Consider the following 22156-nt stretch of genomic DNA (forward strand, 5'->3'; position numbering starts at 1 on the left):
TCAACACATAACTGCAGTAGGTCTGAAAAAGCAGAGCTTCAGATTCTGAAAGAGCAGGAGGAGAAAAATGCTAACTACCATGACAAGAACATTATATTACTTCTTACAAACAAGGCAGTGCTAATGCCTAATGGTGCTACAGTTTCTGCCTCTTCCATGGAAAACACACATGGTGAACTCCTGGAAAAAACACTGTCTCAATATTATCCAGATTGTGTTTCCGTTGCGGTGCAGAAAACCACATCTCACATACATGCCATTAACAGTCAGGCTACTAATGAGTTGTCCTGTGAGATCACTCACCCATCGCATACCTCAGGGCAGATCAATCTCCCACAGACCTCGAACTCTGAGCTGCCTCCAGAGCCAGTTGCAGTGGTGACTGAGGCCTGTGATGCTGACAAAGCCAGTAAGACAGCTGCAATGGTAGGGACCTGTCCCTTTCAGAAACCAGAAACACAAAAATCAGTTTTTGAGATATGCCCGTCTCGTGACGAAAACAGTAATATCCAAGGAACCGCAAATCTAGTATCTGGTGAAGAATTCTGTACAGGTTCCAGCAGCGATTTGCAGCCTCCTGGTGGCAGCTCTGAACGGTATTTAAAGCAAAATGAAATGAATGGTGCTTACTTCAAGCAGAGCTCAGTGTTCACTAAGGATTCCTTTTCTGCCCCTACCACACCACCACCATCACAATTGCTTCTTTCTCCCCCTCCTCCTCTTTCACAGGTTTCTCAGCTTCCTTCAGATGGAAAAAGCACTCTGAATGATGGAGTTTTGGAAGAACACCATCACTACCCCAACCAAAGTAACACAACTCTTTTAAGGGAAGTGAAAATAGAGGGTCAGCCCGAGGCACAGTCATCCCCGAGTCCTAATCAATCTACACGTGTAGCCAACCACTCTCTGATGCTACCAGAAAGGCCTCAGAATAATTGTGTCAACAAGAATGACATGCGGACTCCAGGGACCGTGACTATTCCCTCATGTTCTGAGAAAGCGAGACAAATATCAGAACGCCTCAAGCATAACCCACCAATTCTTGGTAGCACTGGGGATCCACAGGACCACTGCCAGCAGTTGATGGGACACAAAGAGCAAGATATTCCGAAGGGTCGAGACAAGGAACAAACACGAGGTCTTGTGTCCCCAGCACAGCCCTATCTGAAACCAGGGTGGATTGAATTGAAGCCCCCTCACTTTCATCAAGCAGAATCCCATCCAAAATGTCATGAGACATCACTGCGGTCAGTTCTTCAGTATCAGTCCAACCCCTCCACTCAAATGACCTCCAAACAATACACTGGAAATTCCAACCTGCCTGGGGGGCTCCCAGGGCAGGCATACATCCAGAAAATAATGCAGCCAGAGCAGAGGCCACAAAGGTACCAAGGTGAGATGAATCAAGGGCAGTTTCGAGGTACAGTGGACCAACAGCTCCAGTTCCAAAAACCCTCACTCCAGGTGCACTTCTCTAAGACAGACCCTTCATCCGAAGCTCACGTGCAGTCACTGTGCACCCCTAGGTTTTACTTTCAGCAAAGACCAGATCCCCAAACTGAGAAACTCATGCCCCCAGCATTGAAACAGCACTTGAATCAGCAGGCTTCGGAGACTGAGCCATTCTCAAACTCGCACCTTTTACAACACAAGCCTCACAAGCAGGCAGCACAACCGCAACCATCCCAGAATTCACTTATCGCTCAAAACCAGCAGCAGCAGCAAAAATTACAAATGAAGAATAAAGAACAAATGTCCCAGACTTTTTCTCACCCCCAAGGCAACAACGATCAGCAAAGAGAAGGATCATTCTTTAGCCAGATTAAAATGGAAGAATGTTTCCGTGGTGAAAATCAGTATTTGAAATCAAGTGAGTTCCAGACTCATAATAGTCAAATGGGATTGGAGCAAGTGCAGAATATGAATAGTAGAAATTCCCCCTATGGTCAGACCTTGAAATCAAATACAAGCAAACTACAGATTTCTTGTTCGAACAATACACACCTAGCTCCAGAAAATAAGGAACACACTATCAATTCTGACCTCTTTGCAGGAAACAAGACTCAAAATTTGCATCACATGCAATATTTTCCAAATAATGTGACTCCAAAGCAAGATGTTCTTCACAGGTGCTTTCAAGAACAGGAGCAGAAGCCACAACAAGCTTCAGTTCTACAGGGATATAGAAGTAGAAACCAAGACATGTCTGGTCATCAAGTGGCACAACCCCCTCAGCAAAGGTACCTGATGCATAACCAAGCAAATGCTTTCCCTGTGTCTGACCAGGGAGGAAGTCACCTTCAGACCCCTCCCCAGAAGGACATTCAAAAGCATGCTGCTCTACGGTGGCACCTCTTGCAAAAGCAAGAACAGCAGCAAACACAACAACCCCAAACTGAGTCTTGCCATAATCAGATGCACAGGCCCATTAAGGTTGAACCTGGATCCAAGCCCCATACCTGTATGCGCCCCATGGCAGCACAACCAGAAAACAAAATGTGGAAAAAGGTAACTAAGCAAGAGATTCCACCCCCGAGTTGTGATAATGTGCAGCAAAGGAGCATCCTTGAGACCATGGAGCAACATCTGAAGAAGTTTCAGGTCAAGTCATTATTTGACCATAAGGCTCTAACTCTCAAATCACAGAAACAAGTGAAAGTTGAAATGTCAGGGCCAGTCACAGTTTTAACTAGACAAACCACTGCTGCAGAACTTGATAGCCACACCCAAACTTTAGAGCAACAAGCAACTCCTTCTGCAGAAAAGACACCAACCAAAAGAACAGCTGGTTCTGTTCTCAATAATTTTTTAGAGTCACCTTCCAAATTACTAGATACTCCTATAAAAAATTTATTGGATACACCTGTCAAGACTCAATATGATTTTCCATCATGCAGATGTGTAGGTAAGTGCTAGAAAAGTACTGAGACACATGGTGTTTATCCAGAATTAGCAAATTCATCTTCAGATATGGGATTTTCTTTCTTTTTTAAAAAATCTTGAGTCTGGCAGCAATTTGTAAAGGCTCATAAAAAGTCTGAAGCTTACATTTCTTGTCTTTAAATTACAGATGCTTCTGCTGTGCAAGAGAGAACTTCACTTACATTGTTTTTCCAAAAACTTAAAACAATGTGCATGCTCATTTTTCCTCTAATAAAACCCTTTAAAATATAAAGGTATCAGTTTTAGATTAATCTGTTTAACTCTTTGTACATCACCTCCTGGAGAGACACCTAGACAGTAAAAACATCTATTAAAATGAGAAAATAACTGCTAATATGTAAACTCATGTAGGAGCTTTTTAATATGTATTAATTCAAGGTTGAATGTATTAGTGGTTTCACAACATTAATTTCTACATAAGTGGGAAGTTATTATCTTCAATCTTGGTGAGTTGGGGGAAATTGTAATGCTGACGTTCTGAATACTCATGAAGTTGCCCTTTCTGCCTTGATAACCTTGAAATATTGTACGATTTATATTCATTTTGATTCTATTTTCTCTTTAAAGTTTTATCTTCTGATAGAAAATATGTTTTTTTCCTTTTCTTTTTTTTTTAAACAAACACCTTTAAAAAAAAAATTCAGGATATGTAATAGGTCCATTGGAATAGGGAAACCATCTTGCCAATAGATGCATAAATATATGTATATATGAAGACTTTATTACAGTTCCTCAACTTGGACACAATAGAAGACATTTGAAAAAACAAATGTTAAACTAATGTGGCCAATGGTCCGCCCGCCTTTTCTTATTCCTCTTACAACGGGACACCCCACATTTTATAGAAGAATGGAGGGAGGATCCATACTGCCCCTTTGTGTGGTTAATATTAGGTTGCCTCAGGGGTGCAGTCATAGATAACATTAGGTAAGTTCTAATCATCTGCAGTTTCTTCTATCATCCTAACCTCTCCTCCTACTTTCCATCTTTGGTAGTTTACAAGAACCTCTTCCTTTTACCTGACCCTCTCTCCAGTATTTTCTCTCATCAAATTATTCTCAAGTACATACAAATATGGGTCTGGATTCAATATTCTTATTTTCAAAACTCAGCTATTAAATGTTGAGGGGAAACAAGAGGAGAAAAAGGTAACTTGACAATAAAAACTGAGCAATATCCTGGGGTGAGAGAAGACAGGAAATTTTATTTTTAATCTTTTAACATCCAAGTATCAGGCAGGCTTCTAGTTAGCTATAAAATTTTGTTTCAATTCAAAAAACTGAATTTTAGTTGGTATTACATATAACCTAATTCCCTCACTGTTTTGTTTAGTTCCACTTATTTTGTTTAAAATAAATAATTTCTTATTCCGTATCTGAAATGTAATTTAATATATTTTTATCCAACAGCCAGCATGTACATATACTTAATTATTTGGCACATTTTCTAATAGATTAGTCCATCAATTTATTCATTTTAAAGAAAAAAATGTTTACAGTCACATTTAGGGCCCTTAATGTGCAGTTGGGGGATAAGCTTTGTGGATGTAGCCTTTATATTTAGTATAATTGAGGTCTAAAATAATAATCTTCTATTATCTCAACAGAGCAAATTATTGAAAAAGATGAAGGTCCTTTTTATACCCATCTAGGAGCAGGTCCTAATGTGGCAGCTATTAGAGAAATCATGGAAGAAAGGTAATTAACGCAAAGGCACAGGGCAGATTAACGTTTATCCTTTTGTATATGTCAGAATTTTTTCAGCTTTCACATACAAAGCAGTAAACAATTGTAAATTGAGTAATTATTAGTAGGCTTAGCTATTCCAGGGTTGCCAGCACTACACACTGTGCTATTCACCAGAGAGTCACAATATTTGACAGGACTAATAGTCTGCGAGCTGGCACAGGCTGCCCACTTGGAGATGGATGCCAGAAAACCCAGGCACGCACAAGAACCAGCCAGCCAGCCTGCCAGGCGCAAGGGTGCTGGCACCGGCTGCAAAGACAGGCCCCACTCTGGCTTTCCCACTTGATGATAAAGGGTCGCAGAAGAAACAGCGGGGAAATGTGACACAAGAAAGGAGCCGTTGAGTTAAATTCACCTAGAGCTGTAAATGAGTAGTTCCCTCTAGGGACGTTATCCCTTAGTATGAGCAGAGGGTAAGTGTGAGATGCTGAATAGAAAGAGAGAGGATTCTATTTATAGCTGCATTTTTTTTTTTTTACTGTTAATCACAGGTATGCAAGTATTTACCTGAATCTACACAGTTAGTCCTGCATGTAGAAGACTCTAATGAGTGAGATAATCAATGCAAAGAGAAACTTTCATATTGGTATCCCCAGCAGTGAGCTGTTACTGTGCTAGGGTGCCTTTCTTTAAGAGGTAGGCAGTGTTATCATTAAAATATATTAGGAGACGTTCTGGGCAGCAAGGACATGTTTTGTATCATTCTTGCCCAATTTACAAATTATTCGTTGCTAATTAGTATGTAGAAATTCACTAAATAATCATCTAGTAGCCTGGCAGATACCCTAAGTGCCTTTTGTTACTAGCAAGCAGTAAGTAGTGCCTTGGTCCTAAGGAAAAATATAATCTATTTCTAGAACTATCCTATATTTTCAAAATTGCTGAATGCTAGTGATTTGTGAACCATCTTTTTAAAAATGTTAGAGATTCTTTGAGGAACAGTTCTAACTAGAATCTATTGTGATTCCCCAAGTTTTAAACTAGCTAAATTTAGTAAAGGACAAAAACCAAATAGTAATATGTCTTAGAAGACTGAACTTAACAAACTTAAAAAAGTTTTGTGCTTTGTGAAATTATGTCTAAAAATAAGCTTTCCCATTATTTTCACCCAACATATAATTTCAAAATAGTTCATTACAATTATCCATATATTTTGATACTGAAGAAGTATAAAGCTTAAAGTCTGTTATCCAGTTTGCTTGGCTTAGACCTATTTTTTAAAAATAAACCATTCATTTCTCAGGATGTGGTCATAGAATAAAATTATGCTCAAATGTTCAGTATTTTGGTTGCCTCGGCTTCATTTGCTAATTTTATGTGTGTGTGTTTCTGTGGATTTCTTTTAAGGTTTGGACAGAAGGGTAAAGCTATTAGGATTGAAAGAGTCATCTATACTGGTAAAGAAGGCAAAAGTTCTCAGGGATGTCCTATTGCTAAATGGGTAAGTGTGACCTGATGAGGCCTTTGATCTTCAGTCGTGGGCATTTTGATTCATTAATCTAACTCTGAGAATTGGGTTACCCAGATCAAAGAGTCATTTATGCCGGTTGAAATGAACATTGCTTATATTTATTTTGTGTCATCTCTTAAAGAAAAGGCAGATTAGTTTTTAAGCCAGGTACAAACTGTATTTAATTGAAAGAATGTAATAGCGAAGACGAGGTCCATTCAATTTGCTAAAAAGTATGATTCTTCCTGGGATAGGAAGAAGTCACCCTTAATCCTTTAAATACCTTCCATTAATCTTTATGTTGTCATTTTTGAAAGCCTTGAACTTTGTGAAAAAAGACGACCATGTCTTCCATGTAGCTCTAGCTTTAATGTAGGGGGCATTGCCCCCCACTGTACTGGGCACAGTCTGCTAAACATTGCACGGTTTTGCATCCCGCCTAATTCTGACCCCACCGTATAGATGGCTAGCAAAAGGCAAGTTGCAGGAGCTGGCAAACATTGCCCTAATTGTGACCCAGACATGCAAAAATATACGTACATAAATCAATGCTCTCATCTGCCACAAGTGACCCTTGTTTTGTTTTGGTTGGGGTGGGGGTGTTGGGGTGGAATGGTGACCCACACAGGTGGTTCGCAGAAGCTGCAGCGAGGAGAAGCTACTATGTTTGGTGCGGGAGCGAGCTGGCCACACCTGTGAGGCGGCTGTGATTGTGATTCTCATCCTGGTGTGGGAAGGAATCCCACTGTCTCTGGCTGACAAACTCTACTCAGAGCTCACCGAAACGCTGAGGAAATATGGCACTCTCACCAATCGTCGGTGTGCCCTGAATGAAGAGTAAGTGATGCCTCCCTCTCTTTCCACTAAGCAAAACCTAATTATTGGTTTGTGGGAAGAGAGTTGAACCTGCATTTGTACATTTACTAAATGGGGATCGAAATGCCTGTTTCCCAGTCCTGCAGTAGGAAGTCGTATTTGCTAACACGGGTAATCCGAGGCGATTCCATGAATTATTTTGTACCTTCAGACAGCGTAGACATTTAGTTAGGAGCAGCTTGCTGCAAGTCTGAATGTCCGTACCCACATGAACTCAGTTGTGCCATAAATTTGAAAGTATCTGTGTGTCCACTTGGTGCATGTGACAGCCCTTTGTGTGGCTGGCAACCACATTAGTAAGTATTGACACCATTTCTGTGTTGCAGTAGCTGAAGCAGAAAGTAAGTTCGATGAGAAATTTTAGGATTCCCAGGTCAAGGACCTTAATGTAGCAAACGTGAAAATATAAGGCTTATAGAACTTCTGTAGAAACAGACTGATTCAGACTTCAGTTCAATCAAGTTTATCATTTTCACAATACCAATAAAAATTGCTTTCATTTTTACTGCTACTAAATAATCAAGAAATTAGTGGCTATTTATGCATTATTTTCCAGGAATATAAACATTTGGAACAGAGCCAGGGGTATGCAGTTAAATATATTTAGTGCATCCAAGGACTAGTATGTCTTTGTTTGTCAACCTTATCCAGTTTAGGAAGTTTAAATCTTCACTTGGAGAAAGCTTCATTTTTATTCTTCCTCTGCTATTCCTATATAACATTTTTTTAAAATGAGTATGGGAGAATTCACAGTGCTACACTGAAATGCTACAGTGTAATTTTACTGACAGCTGGCTCTAAAATAACTTTTTAAAAATGTTTATTTGTTTATTTTGAGAGAGAGAAAAAGCACTAGCAGGGGAGGGGCAGAGAGAGAGAGAGAGAGAGAGAGAGAGAGAGAGAGAGAGAATCCCAGGCAGGATCCACACTCAGCGCGGAGCCCTACACAGGGCAATCTTCCAACCAACCCTGAGGTCATGACCTGAGCCGAAATCAAGAGTCTGACACTTAACCAACTGAGCCACCCACGCGCCCCAGTTCTAAAATTCTTTTTAATTTTGCATTTCTTCCTTTAGTCTCCGTTCCTCTGCGTTCACCAAACTGCAATATAGTTTACTGAATTTATAGAAATACTATGCCACTCATTGCAACATCCCATTGTAACCTCATTTGTTCCTTTGCTGACTATTATTCTGACTACTATAGCTTTACTAACATGGTTAGTAAATACTAACATGGATTCTCTCTCTGGGTCATGGGGGGTATGCAAATCAATTATAAATAATATGTCTAGGAAAGTTACTGTTCACATATCAAAGGTGGGGACGTGGCTTCCTGTGGTAGTTATGATCCAAAAATCTCATGTATGTGTGTGTGTTCCTCACTGCCATAAATCCACTTTTATAATTGATGTGTTGGAAAGTGGAAATCTGGTTCATAACATATGACTCATAAACCTATGATGGACAGCTTTATGTGTAAAATACTTTTCAGTTTACCCTAATTTCCCTTGCTCCTTCTTTAAAAGATGTATTTAAATGCTTTTAATCAAAGAAAATGAAGTTAAGGCACCTTGAGATGATGTCCCTGATAGCACTTTTCTCAGGAATTAACTATCTGCCTTGTTTTTTAAAGCAGACTTCCTTTTAGACTTGATGGCTTGAACTTCTAAACTACTGAGGAACTTCTTGTGAAAATAGCAGTGTTTTAATTTAAATTTCTTGAAGTTTCATGCAAACTATATTTCTTATTTTTTTGTAATTGATTTAATTTTCAGTTATTATATATCTGGTATTTTTCCCCTGAAGGCTTTTCTGTAATTTCTATAAATGCCATTGCCTGTCATGGAATCTGACATATAGAAAGAAATTCTGTCAAGAACTTCCCTAAATTGTATTATTTTGCATTTAAAATCCATGAACAGTAAAAGATTGGGCCAGGATCTAAGAAAAATTACAGTGTAAGTGGTCTAAATAAGAGGCGAGTACAAAACTATTGAAATATGTGTTTCAATGATTAAAACATTTTAAAGGCCAGTCTGCATACTTTTGCTTCTCTTTGTCTGGAATTCCATCATAAGGGTGAGTAATTATTTAGACTAAATTTTAGCTTGGGGCTAAGAGTGTTTAGAATAATTCTCAAAAAACAAAACAATGTACTTAACATACACAATTAAAACAGACACCAATGGCAATAGAGACTTCATTCAGATATAGCTTTTGAAGTTTCTAATACCCCATAAAATACATTTTATATTTGGCAGAAGTTAGAATTATGACTTTGCCAAAAACAGAGGATAATCTCAAATTGGGGCTGCTGACTCAGTTTAATATTCAAGGCTGTATGAATCTCGTCACCGAGTTCTTACAAATCCCAATGCCTACATGCACCATAACCAACCACTGTGAGTCCAGAAAAGAACTCTCAGAGTAATCTTTCAGTGGGAAAGTCAAAAATGGATTTTTACATTTCCTTTGAGATTAACCAGCTGTTTCTCCTTTAAAGATTTCCCTTTGAGATTTCCATTTTATGACTAAGCCTAACCAATATGTTTTTGGCAAGTTAAGAGTTGTGGGAGTGTCATTATAAGAAAGTCAAAGCCAGAAATGTGTTTTGCCATGCTGGGTGATGTTAAATGTTGTGTTTTTTTTTTTTTTTTAAGCTAACTTTATATTATAAAAATTTTCAAACATGCATAAACGGAGGAGTGCAGTCTAATGAATCCCTGCGGACCCATTACATAGCTTCAATACTTATCAACATTTTATCAATACTATTTCACATATTTCCCCTACACTTCCTACCCCCACTGCCACCCCGACAGTGTTTTAAAGCAAAACACAGATACCATCTCTAACAGTGTATATCTCTAACAGACAAGGATGTTTTTTATAAAACCTAGTTACACTGTCATTTTCATTCATCTCAAAATTGACAGTGATTCTTTAATATCTTTTCATGTCATGTTCAGACCATATTTAGATTCCTAATTGGATCTTTTTCAAAAAATAATAATAAAAAGCAAAACTATATTGCCAGCAAGAAAGCCCATACCTTGTATTTGATTGAGGCTTTTGAGTGGTACCAGTTCATGCCTATTGTCTTGCATATTTATGAATAAAACTTTCTATCACTTTCAAAAGTATCCCAGTTTGGAAGACAAATTATAGTTTCCATAAGCCTCTTTTTATTTATAATAGTTCCCCCTCTCTTTAGTGAATTTTTTTGTTAAAGAGACTATATAATTTGCTCTGTAAAATTTCCCACATTCTGGGTATGTAATTGCACATTTGTTTCATTCACCTTATCCCTCTATCCCAACTGTCTTTTGTGCATTGATATTAAGAGACTTAAAAAAGTTACGTATGTGTATATGTATGTATATATTGGCAAAAATGCTTTTGTAAGTGGTAATGAAATAATCTTAATTCTTCATATCCATCAGGAGGGTTAAATGTCTGCTTTGTTCCATTCTTAGTGATGTTAAGAGTGTTCAGTGAGTTCAGGAGTTGTCAGCTTGATTCGTCCATCCTAAAGTTTTCCCAGAAAACTTTCACCTAATGGTGTAGTGTATTGATTGAGGATCGTTGCTTGTTTCCATTATTTTTGTTTGAGTTTGCAAATTCACAAGTTTTTTATTTTTCAAAGTATAAATTTATGTATTACATTTGAATTTATTTTGCTAGTTTGTAAACTTGCATAAGGTTGAATATCTGATCTAATTTTTAGTTTAAAGTTTTATATTTCCTTTACAGTAGAAATCCAGATGGCAACTCAAAGGTTGAGAATGTTTTTAAAAATCTGTTACATAGATGAATATTTTTATTACAGTTGCTTTACTGATTTGTTGTTTAACCATGAGCCAAATTCTGAGTCATGTTAAAATGAAGCTGACAAATGCTAATTTTAATAATATTCTAATAATATAGAAATAAAAATGCCTTTTAGTAGCCATTTCATGTAGGAAATCATCTTGAAGTCACTCTACCTTGTTATGCAGAGATTTTTTTGAGATATAATTCACATACCATAAAAGTCACCATTGTATTTTATGTTTTATTTTTGAGACAGAGAGAAAGCACGAGCTGGGGAGGGGCAGAGAGAGAGGGAGACAGGAACCGAGATGGGCTCCATGCTGACAGCAGAGAATCTAATGCAGGTCTCGAACTCACAAGTAAGAGATCATGACCTGAGCTGAAGTCAGATGCTTAGCTAACTGAGCCACCCAGGCTCCCCTAAAATTCACTATTTTAAAGCTTAAAACTCAGTGGTTTAGTAATATACTAATATTGTATAATATTAGTAATACACTAATATTAGCAATATACTCATTTGTGTAATAATACACAAAGTTGTGCAACGTTTTCTTCACTCCCAAAAGAAAACCCTGTACCTATTAGGCAGTCAGTTCCCATTTTCCTCTTCCCTAAAATGGCAACTGCTAATCAGCTTTCTTTCTCTATAGATTTGCCTGTACTGGGCATTTTGTATTAATGGTATAGAATATTTCGCCTTTCTGCCTGGCCTCTTTCACTTAGCATAATGTTTTAAAGGTTCATCCATATCATAACATTAATCAGTGTTTTATTCCTTTTAGTAGATGAGTAATATTCCATTGTGCGTGTGTGTGTGTGTGTGTGTGTGTGTGTGTGTGTATACATATCTCACATTTTCCTTATCCATTCATCAATTAATGGACATTTGTATTGTTTCCACTTTGGGGCTATTATGAATAATGCTTCTGTGAACATCTGTGTACAAGTTTTTGTATGGACATAGGTTTTCAGTTCTCTTGCAGTGACATTGTTAGTCATATGGTTACTCTATGTTTAACTCTGTGAGGAAATGCCAAACTGTTTTCCAAAGGAGCTGTACCATTTTTCATTCCTGCCAGCAGTATGTCGAGGTTCCAGTGTCTTCGCATCCTCATCAAAACTAGTTATTGTATGTCTTTTTTTATTATAGCCTTCCCGGTGGGTGTGAAATGTATCTTGTCATTTTGATTTGCTTTTCCCAAATGACTAATGATGTTAGACATTATTTTATGTACTACTGGCTATTCATATGTCTTCTTTGGAACATGCCTACTTGATTCTTCACTCATTTTTAAGTTGAGTTCATATTTTTTGAGTTGCAAGAGTTCTCTATATATTCCAGATACTAGAACTCTAGCAAATATATGGCTTTCAGATATTTTCTTTTATTCTGTAGGGTGCCTCTTCACTTTTTTGATAATACCCTTGAAGCACAGGATTTTTCAAATTTGATAAAATCAAATGTATGTATTTTTTAATTGCCTGTACTTTTAGTGTCATATCTAAGAAGCCATTGCCTAATCCAAGGTCTTGGGGATTTACCTCTGTTTTCTTTACAGAGTACTATAGTTTTAGCTCTTACATTTAGCTTGTTGATCCCTGCTAAGTTAATTTTATGATGTAAGAGTCCAATACCATTCTTTTGCATATAGATCAGCACCATTTGTTGAGGAGACTGTTTTCTCCATTAAATGGTCTTGTCATTCTTGTTGAAAATTAATTGGCAAAAATGTATGGGATATTTTGGGACTCTTCTATTCCATTAATCTACCTACATTTCAGTCCTTTTGGCAATACAATACAGTGTTAATGACTGTAATTTGTAGTAAGTTTTGAAATTGGAATTCACCTGTTTTATCCATTCCCCCTACCACCTCCCCTCTGGCAACCACTCTCTCTGTATTTATGTTAAGTCCTCCAACTGTTTTACAAGATTTTTTTTTTTTTTTTTTTTTGGCTACTCTGGATTCTTTTCATGTACTTGATAATTTTAGGATCACTTTTTCAATTTCCCCATATGGGATTTGACAGGGGTTCTGTTCAATCAGTAGACCACTATGAGGAGTATTGACAGCTTAACAGTATTAAGCCTTCCAATTGGTTAACAAAGGGATGTCTTTACATTTACTTAGGTATTTAATTTCTTTCAATGATGTTTTATAGTTTTCAGTATATAAGTCCTACATACTTTTGTTACATTTCTAAGTATTCTTTTTTTTTAATTTTTTAAAAATATTTACTTATTTTTGAGACAGGGAGAGACAGCATGAACGGGGGAGGGTCAGAGAGAGAGGGAGACATAGAATCTGAAACAGGCTCCAGTCTCTGAGCTGTCAGCACAGAGCCTGATGCGGGGCTCGAACTCATGGACCGCGAGATCATGACCTGAGCCGAAGTCGGATGCCTAACCGACTGAGCCACCTAGGCACCCCTCTAAGTATTCTTTTTGATGGTATTTAAATGTAGTTATTTTGATTTCATTCTTGGATTGCTAGTCATATGGTGTTTCTAGTTTTATTTTTTTATTTAAATTTTTTTAATGTTTTATTCTTTTTTTTTTTTTTGAGAGAGAGAGAGAGAGAAAGAGAAAGAGAGTGCGATTAGCGGAGGGGCAGAGAGAGAGGGAGACACAGAATCCGAAGCAGGCTCCAGGCTCTGAGCTGTCAGCACAGAGCCCGATGCCGGGCTCCAATTCATGAAATGCAAGATCATAACCTGAGCCAAAGTCAGACGTTTAACCAACTGAGCCACCCAGGTGCCCTTAATTTTTTGACAAACCTTCAAACTATTTTCCATAGTGGTAGCACCAACTTATGTTCCCACCAACAGTGCAGGAGCACTCTCTTTTCTTGTACACATCTTCACCAACATTTGTTTGTCTTGTTGATGCTAACCATTCTGACTGGTATGAGGTGATATCTCATTGTGGTTCCGATTTGCATTCCTTGATGCCTGGTGATATTGAGCATCCTTTCAGGTATCTGTTGGCCATCTGTATGTCTTCTTTGGAAAAATATCTATTTAGGTCCTTTACCCAGTTATTTATTTATTTATTTATTTATTTAGGTGTTGAGCTATAGAAGTTATTTATATATTTTGGATATTAACCCCTTATTGGATATGTCATTTGCAAATATCTTCTCCCATTCAGTAGGTTAACCTTTTTGTTTTATTGATGGTGTCCTTTGCTGTGCAAAACCTTTTTACTTTGATGTATTCCCAATAGTTTATTTTTGCTTTTATTTCCTTTGCCTGAGGAAACATATCTAGAAAAATGTTGCTAAGGCTGACGTCCAATAGATTGTTGCTTACTTTTTCTTCTAGGAGTTTTCAGGTTTCACATGTAGGTCCTCATCCATTTTGAGATTATTTTTGTGTATACTGTAAGAAAGCCATCCAGTTCATTATTTTGCCTGTTGATGTCCATTTTTCCCTATACCATTTTTTGAAAAGGCTGTCTTCTCCCACTGTATATTCTTGCCTCCTTTTTATAGATTAATTGACTGTGTACGGTTGGTTTTATTTCTGGGTTCTCTGTCCTGTTCCATTGATCTCTGTGGCTATTTTTTGTGCCATTACCATATTGTTTTGATTACTATAGCTCTGTAGCATATCTTAAGTCTGGGATTATGATACCTCCAGCTTTCTTGTCAAGGTTGCTCTGGCTATGTGAGGTCTTTTGTGGTTCTATAAAAATTTTAGGATTATATGTTCTACTTATGTGAAAAATTCTATTGGTATTTTTGTAGGGATTGCTTTGAATCTAAACATTGTTTTGGGTAGTATGGACATTTTAACAATATTAATTCTTCCAATTCATGAGCATGGTGTATCTTTCCATTTCTTTGTATTGTGGTCAATTTTTTTCATTAATGTCTTATAATTTTCAAAGTATAAGTCTTTCACCTCTTTGGTTAAATATATTCCTAGGTGTTTTATTCTTGTTGGGACAATTGTAAATGGGACTGTTTTTTCTTAATTTCTCTTTCTGCTACTTTGTTATTAATGTATACAAACACAACACATTTCTGTATATTAATTTTATATCCTATAACCTTATTATTTGTTTGTTTTTTGGTAGATTCTTTTGGGTTTTCTCTGTATAGTATCATGTTACCTGGAAAAAGTGATCATTTCACTTCTTCCTTACAATTTGGATGTTTTTTTTTTTTTCTATTTTTCCTTGTCTGATTGCTGCAGCTAGGATATCCAGTACTATGTTGAATAAAAGAGGTGAGAGTGGACTTCTTTGTCTTGTTCCTGATCTGAGAGGGAAAACTCCCAGTTTTCCCCCATTGAGTATAATGTTAGCTGTGGATTTGTTATATATGGCCTTTATTATGTTGAGGTGTATTCCCATTAAACTCACTTGAGTTTTTATCTTGCATAGATGTTGTATTTGTCAAATTCTTTTTCAGCATGTATTGAGAGATCATATGGTTTTTATCCTTCTTGTTAATGTGATGTATCACATTGATTGATTTGTGAATATTGAACCACCCTTACATCCCTGGAATAAATCCCCCTTGATCATGCTGAATAAACCTTTTAATATATTGTTGAATTCGGTTTGCTAATATTTTGTTGAGAAGTTTTGCATCTGTGTTCATTAGGTTTTCTTTTATTATGGTGTCTTTGTTTTTAATATTAGGATAATGTAGGCCTCATAGAATGAATTTGGAAGCTTTCCTGCCTCTTATTTTTTGGAATAGTTTGAGAAGAATAAGTATTAACTCTTTAAATATTTGCTGGAATTCACCTATGAAGCCACCTGGTCCTAGATTTTTGTTGGGAGTTTTATTACTGATTCAGATTTGTCACTATTCAGATTTGTCAGAAATTTGTTCCATTTCTTCCTGAGTTGGTTGTGGAAGATTATATGTTACTAGGAATTTATCCATTTCTTCTAGGTTTTCTAATTCATTAGCATATAATTTTTATAATACTCTCATAATTTTTTGTATTTCTGTGATGTCAGTTATTTCTCCTCCTTCATTTCTGTTTTTGAGTCCTCCTTTTGTTGATGAGTCTAGCTAATGATTTGTCAATTTTGTTTATCTTTTCAAAGAATCAGTTGTTTCACTGATCTTATTTTTTAGTCTCTATTTCATTCATTTCAGCTCTAATCTTCATTATTTCTTCCTTATACTAGCTTTGGGATTTTTTTTCTTTTTCTAATTCCTTTAGGCGTAAGGTTAGATTGTTTGAACTTTTTATTTCCTGAGGTAGGCTTGTAATATTATAAACTTCACTCTATGAACTGGTTTGTCTGTGTCCCAAAGATGTTGGACTGTTGTGTTTTAATTTTCATTTATCTCCACGTATTTTTTTATTTCCTCTTTGAGTTTCTTGTTAACGCATTAGTTGTTTAGTAGCATGTTGTTTAGCTTCCACATGTTTGTGAGGTTTGTGTTTTTTTTCCAGTTTTTTTCTTGCAATTGATTTCCTGTTTCATATCATTGTTGTCAAAAGATGCTTAATATGATTTTAATCATCTTAAATTTATTTATATTTGTTTTCTGGCCTAATGTGATTTATCCTGGAAAATGTTCCATGTACACTTGAAAAAAATGTTTATTCTGCTGTTTTTAGATGGAATGTTCTGTATATATCTGTTAGGTTCATCTGATCTAATGTATCATTCAAAGCCATGTTTCCTTGTTGATATTCTGTCTGGAGGATCTATCCATTTATGTAAGTGGGGTATTACTAGTGTTGTATTACTGTCCGTTTCTCCCTTTATGTCTGTTTAATATTTGCTTTTCATATTTTGGTGCTCTTATGTTGGGTGCATAGATATTTATAACTGTTACATCCTCTTATTGGATTGATGCCTTTAACATTATGTAGTCCCTGGTCTCTTACTACTGTCTTCGTTTTAAAATCTATTTTGTCTAATATAAATATTGCTACTGCATTTTTTTTTCTTTCCTGTTTGCATGGAGTATCTTTTTCCATCCTTTCACTTTCAGTTTATGTGAGTGTTTAGGTTTAAGTTCTTTTCTTGTAGACAGTATATGGATGGGTCTTGTTTTTCAGCCAGTCATCTCATATCTTTTGAATGGAGCATTTAGTTCATTTACATTCCAAGTCATTGTTGATAGGTATGTATTTAATGCTATTTTGTTAATGGTTTCTGGTATTTTTTGTAGGTCTCTATTCCTTTTTTCTTCTCTGGTTTTCTTCTCTTGTGGTTTGATGACTTGCTTTGATGTTATGCTTGGATTCCTTTTACTTTATTTTGTGTACCTATTATAAGTTTTTCATTTGTGGTTACCATTGGGTTCATATAGAACATCTTGTGTGTATAGCTGTGTGTATTGAGTTAATTGCACTTAAATTTGAACACACAAAAGCATGAAAATTTTGTGCTCCTTCCATATTTTGTGTATACAGTGTCATATTTTACATATTTTTATTTGTCCCTTGACTAATTTTTGTAGATAAAATTGTTTCCTTCCCTAAATTAGGGAGGTTTATAGCTCTTATTTTTTTCAAATATGTTTTCTGCCCCCTTCTCTCCCTCATATCCTTCTGGGATCCCTATAATGTGAATGTTATTTTGCTTGATGATGTTGGAGAGTCTCAGGTTATTCTCATTTTTTTAATTATTTTTCCTTTTTGCTGTTCAGCTTGGTTGCTTTCCATCTCTTATATTCCAGATAACTGATCCATTCTTCTGCATCCTCTGACCTGCTGTGGATTCCCTCCAGGACATTTTTCATTTCAGATACTGAATACTTCAGCTAACACTGGTTATTTTTATACATTCTTTCTCTTTGTTGAAGTTCTGACTCAGTTCATTCACCTTTTTTTCAAGTCCAGTATCTATGGCCATTATTTTGATTTTTTTTTATCAGGCATATTGCTTATCTCTGTTTCATTTAGCTCTTCATTTTCATTAAGTCTTCGTGCAACAATTAAGTTTTTATGTATTCATCTTGTATTCTGCAGACTTACAAATTTATTAGTACTAACTTTTTTGATAGATTCCTTAGGATTTACTACATACAAGATTATTTCATCTACACATACAGATAGTTTAATTTCTTCCTTTCCAATCTGAGTACCTTTATTTCTTTTTCTTGCCTAAATTTTCCTGGCTAGAACCTGCAGTAGAGGGGCACCTGGGTGGCTCAGTCAGTTAAGCGTGCGACTTCAGCTCCGGTCACGATCTCGCGATCCGCGAGTTCGAGCCCCGCGTCGGGCTCTGGGCTGATGGCTCAGAGCCTGGAGCCTGCTTCCAATTCTGTGTCTCCCTCTCTCTCTGACCCTCCCCCGTTCATGCTGTGTCTCTCTCTGTCTCAAAAATAAATAAAAACGTTAAAAAAAAAAAAAAAAAAAAAGAACCTGCAGTAGATATTGAATGGAATTGACAAGAGCAAACATTTTTGTCTTGTTCCTGATTTTAGGGGAAAAACTTTCAATTTTTCACTATTAAGTATTATGCTAGCTGTAGGTTTTGTGGAAGCTCTTTATCAGGTAGAGGATTTTTTTTTCTATTCTAGTTATTTTTATTATGAAAAGATATTGTACTTTTTCTGCATCTGCTAAGATGATCATGTGTTATATTGCTTTAATTTTTTGTACATTGGCCCAACATTGCATTTCTGAGATAAATCACAAATGACTATAATGTATAAATCTTTCATGTTGTTGAAATATGTTTGCTGGTATTTTGTTAGGATTCTTGCCTTTATATTAATGAATGATATTAGTATATTACATTCTTGGGATGTCTTTGTTTTTGGTATCAGGTTAATACTGGATTCATAGAATGCATTGAAAAGTGTTCCCTCTTCTATTTTTGGAAGAATTTGTAAAGGATTGAGGCTAATTCCTTAAGTGTTTGGTGGAATTCACCAGCAAAGTCATGTAGTTCTGGGTTTATCTTTGTTGGCAGGTTTATTATTGTTATTAACTCAGTCTTTATATTGGTTGTAGTTATATTTATATTCTCTCTTCCTGTTTGAGTCAGTTTCAGTAGTTTGTGTCTAAGAATATGTCCAATTCATCTGGGTTATCTACTTTGTTGATCTATCATTTTTATAGTATTACCTTATAATTTATAAGGTCAGTAGTAGTATCCTGTTTTTAATGCCTAATTTTGTAGTTTGGGTTTTCTCTTACTTTTCTTGTTTAGTCTGTGTAGTTTTCTCAGTTTTGTTGATCCTTCCAAAAAACTTTTGATTTCTTTGATTTTATCTATTTCTATTTTTTATTTCATTTTTATTTCTATGTCTCTATTTCTTATTTCATTAATTTCCACTCTAGTCTTTAGTATTTCCTTCATGCCATTTGCATTGTGTTTACTTTGCTCTTTTTCTGGATTTTTAAGGTAGAAGATTAGTTTACTGATTTCAGAACTTTTTAAATACAGGTATGTAAAGCTATAAATTTCCCTCTACTTCTGCTTTAGATGTATCCCATAAAGTTTAACTTTTTATTTTCATTTATTGCAGGGTATTTTCTAACTTCCCTTATGATTTTTTTAGTTAACTCACTGATTATTTAGGAGTGTGTCATACATACATATTGATTAATTACCCACCTTTGCTGCTTCTCCATTCATAATTTCACTACATTGATAACGAATACACTTTGCATGATTTTAATCATTTAAATTTAGGTAGCTTTGCTTTATGATCTGCCATATAGTCTGTCCTAGAGAATGTTCCATGCACATTTGAGAAGAATGTGTATTCTGCTGTTTGGTGAAGTGTACTCTAGATACTAGTTAACTTAGTTGACTTAGTGTTTTTGTTCCTCAGTTTTGTCTAGTTGTTATTATTCAGTACTCCACTTTCAACAGTAGATATATCTTTTTCCCTTTCATTCTGTCATTTTTTTCTTTATTTATTTTGGTACCCTATTTTTAGGTTCATGTGTGTTTATAGTTGTTACATCTTTATGAACTGACCCTTTTATTATTATAAAATGTACTTGTTTTTGGTAATAATATTGTCTGAAATCCTACTTTGTTATTAGTATAGCTACTCCAGTTCTCTTTTAATCACTGTTTACATGATTTCTTCTATCCATTTATTTTCAGTCTATTTGTACCCTTAAACCAAGTCTCATAGATGGCAGATAGTTGAAATTCTCAATCCATTTTTCCAGTCTTTGCCTTTTAATTATATTATTTAAACCATATACAGTAAATGTAATTACTGTTGAAGTAGGATTTATTGTTTGCCAATTTATTATCAGTTTCTGTATGTCTTTTGTTTAACTCTTCTTCCATCACTGTCTTATTTTGTGTTTAATGGATATTTCTAGTGCAACATTTTAACTCCCTTGTCACTTTTATTACATTTTTTGGAGTTACATATTTAGTAGTTGTCTTGGGGATTTTAGTTAACATCTTATAACAATCTAATTTAAAGTAATACCAATTTAATTACACTGATATACAGAAACTTTGTTCCTATACAGCTCCAATCACCCCTTTACCTTTGTGCTGTTATTGTCATACAATTTTATGCATTGTATATACATTAACACAGATTTATAATTACTGCTTTATATGGTTGCCTTTACATCAGATAGAAAAAAGAGTTAAAAAACCATATGTATATAAGGTTGTTTCTATTTTCCTATGTGTTTACTTTTACTGGTGTTCTTTGTATTTTCATGTGGATTCAATTACTGTCTAGTGTTCTTTCCTGTCAGACTGAAGGACTCCATTTAAAATTTCTTGTAGAGTAGGGCTAATAGCAATAAACACTCTAATATTTGTCATGGAATACCTTAGTTTATTATTCACTTTTAAAGCATAGTTTTGATATATATAGAATTTCTTAGTTGATGATCTTTTTCTTGCAACATTTAAATATGTCATCCCAGCGCCTCTAGCCTCCATATGTCTTATGCATCATCAGCTGTTAATCTTATTGAAAATCTCTTGCATATGATGAGTTTTCTTGCTGCTTTCAAGATTCTTTACCTTTGGCTTTCAACAGTTTTATAATTATTCTAGGTGTGGAACAATTTTCATGCTACTTGGAATTAGCTGAGCTTCTTGAATGTATAGGTTAATGTTGTTCATCAAATTTGGGGAGTTTGGGCTATTATTTCTTCAGATAGTTTTCCTACTTCATACTCTCTTACTCTCCCTCATCTACTTTGTGGATGTTCATTATGAATATGTTGGTATGCTTGATAGTATCCCCATAGGTCTCAGATGTTCTGCTATTTTTACTTCATTCTTTTTTCTTTCTGTTTCTTGGACTGGATAATCTCAACTGACCTATTTTCAGCTTCTTTCCCCACTGCTTTTTCTCTCTCTTACTCAAGTCTACTGTTGAACCATTCTAATGGACCTTCTACTTTAAGTTATTTTACTTTCCAATTCCAGAATTCCCATTTTATTATTATAGTTTCTATTTCGTTTTATCTCATCTACTTGATAAAACATTGTTTTCCTACTTTTAGTTACTTTTTTAAAGTTTATTTATTTGAAAGAGGGGGGCAGAGAGAGAAAGAGTGGGGGATGGTCAGAGAGAGGGGTGAGGTTCAGGATTCCAACCAACAAACCATGAGATCATGATCCAAGCCTAAATCAAGAGTCAGACACTTAACGACCTGAACCACCCAGGCACCCCTACTTTTAATTTGTTAAGCATGGTTTCCTTCAATTTTTTTGAACATACTTAAAATAATAACTCAAAGTCTTTGTTTAGTAGTCTTACATCTGAACTTCCTCATTGACAATTTCTATTAACTGCTTTCTTCCTCTGTATTGACCACACTTTGTTTCTTTGTATGTTTTATAATTGTTACAAACTGGACGTTTCGAATAATATAATGTGGTAATTTAGGAAATTAGATTCTCTGCCCTACCCAGGCTTTGTTATTGTTGTTAGTTTAGTGACTTTTCTGAACTATTTCAGTAAAATCTATATTATTTCCTCATGAGCAGCTGTGGAAATCTCTGCTTGGTTAGCTTAGTGGTCACCTAATGATTAGACAGAGATCCTTAGTTACCTAAAACCAGTAAGTCTTCCAGTCTTTACCACGGGAGTTCTGTATGTGTTTTGGAGCATGCCTTCAACAGTCAGCCAGGCAATTTACAACTCTGCCTTACCCCTTTATTCCCTGCTTGTGCAGAGCTTCAAGTTTAGTCAGTTTAGAGTTTATGTCTTTTGTGAGTGAACATACAATATGCATATGGCTTTCTGGCTTACCAGGAACATGTTGGCTTTTGAAAGCCTCCTATGGATATCTTCTTTCCAATAATTTAACTTTAAGCTTTTGAATTAGCCTTTTTTTTTTTTTTTTTTTAAATGCCAACTGTTACCCACCACCTCAGGCAGTCACAGTGG

At 35.7% G+C, this 22156-nt stretch overlaps 1 protein-coding gene across 1 annotated transcript in view; it reads left to right on the plus strand.

Moving 5' to 3' along the window:
* Window positions 1-22156, plus strand: part of TET2 (tet methylcytosine dioxygenase 2) — a 134736-nt gene that overhangs the window by 88353 nt on the left and 24227 nt on the right. Inside the window, 4 exon segments of the mRNA XM_049630952.1 lie at window positions 1-2905; window positions 4550-4640; window positions 6039-6132; window positions 6770-6978. The exon segment at window positions 1-2905 is cut by the window's left edge and continues 11 nt beyond it. Coding sequence (XP_049486909.1) covers window positions 1-2905; window positions 4550-4640; window positions 6039-6132; window positions 6770-6978 — 3299 coding nt within the window.

The sequence above is a fragment of the Panthera uncia genome, chromosome B1 (genome assembly GCF_023721935.1).
Source record: "Panthera uncia isolate 11264 chromosome B1, Puncia_PCG_1.0, whole genome shotgun sequence".
NCBI lineage: Eukaryota > Metazoa > Chordata > Mammalia > Carnivora > Felidae > Panthera > Panthera uncia.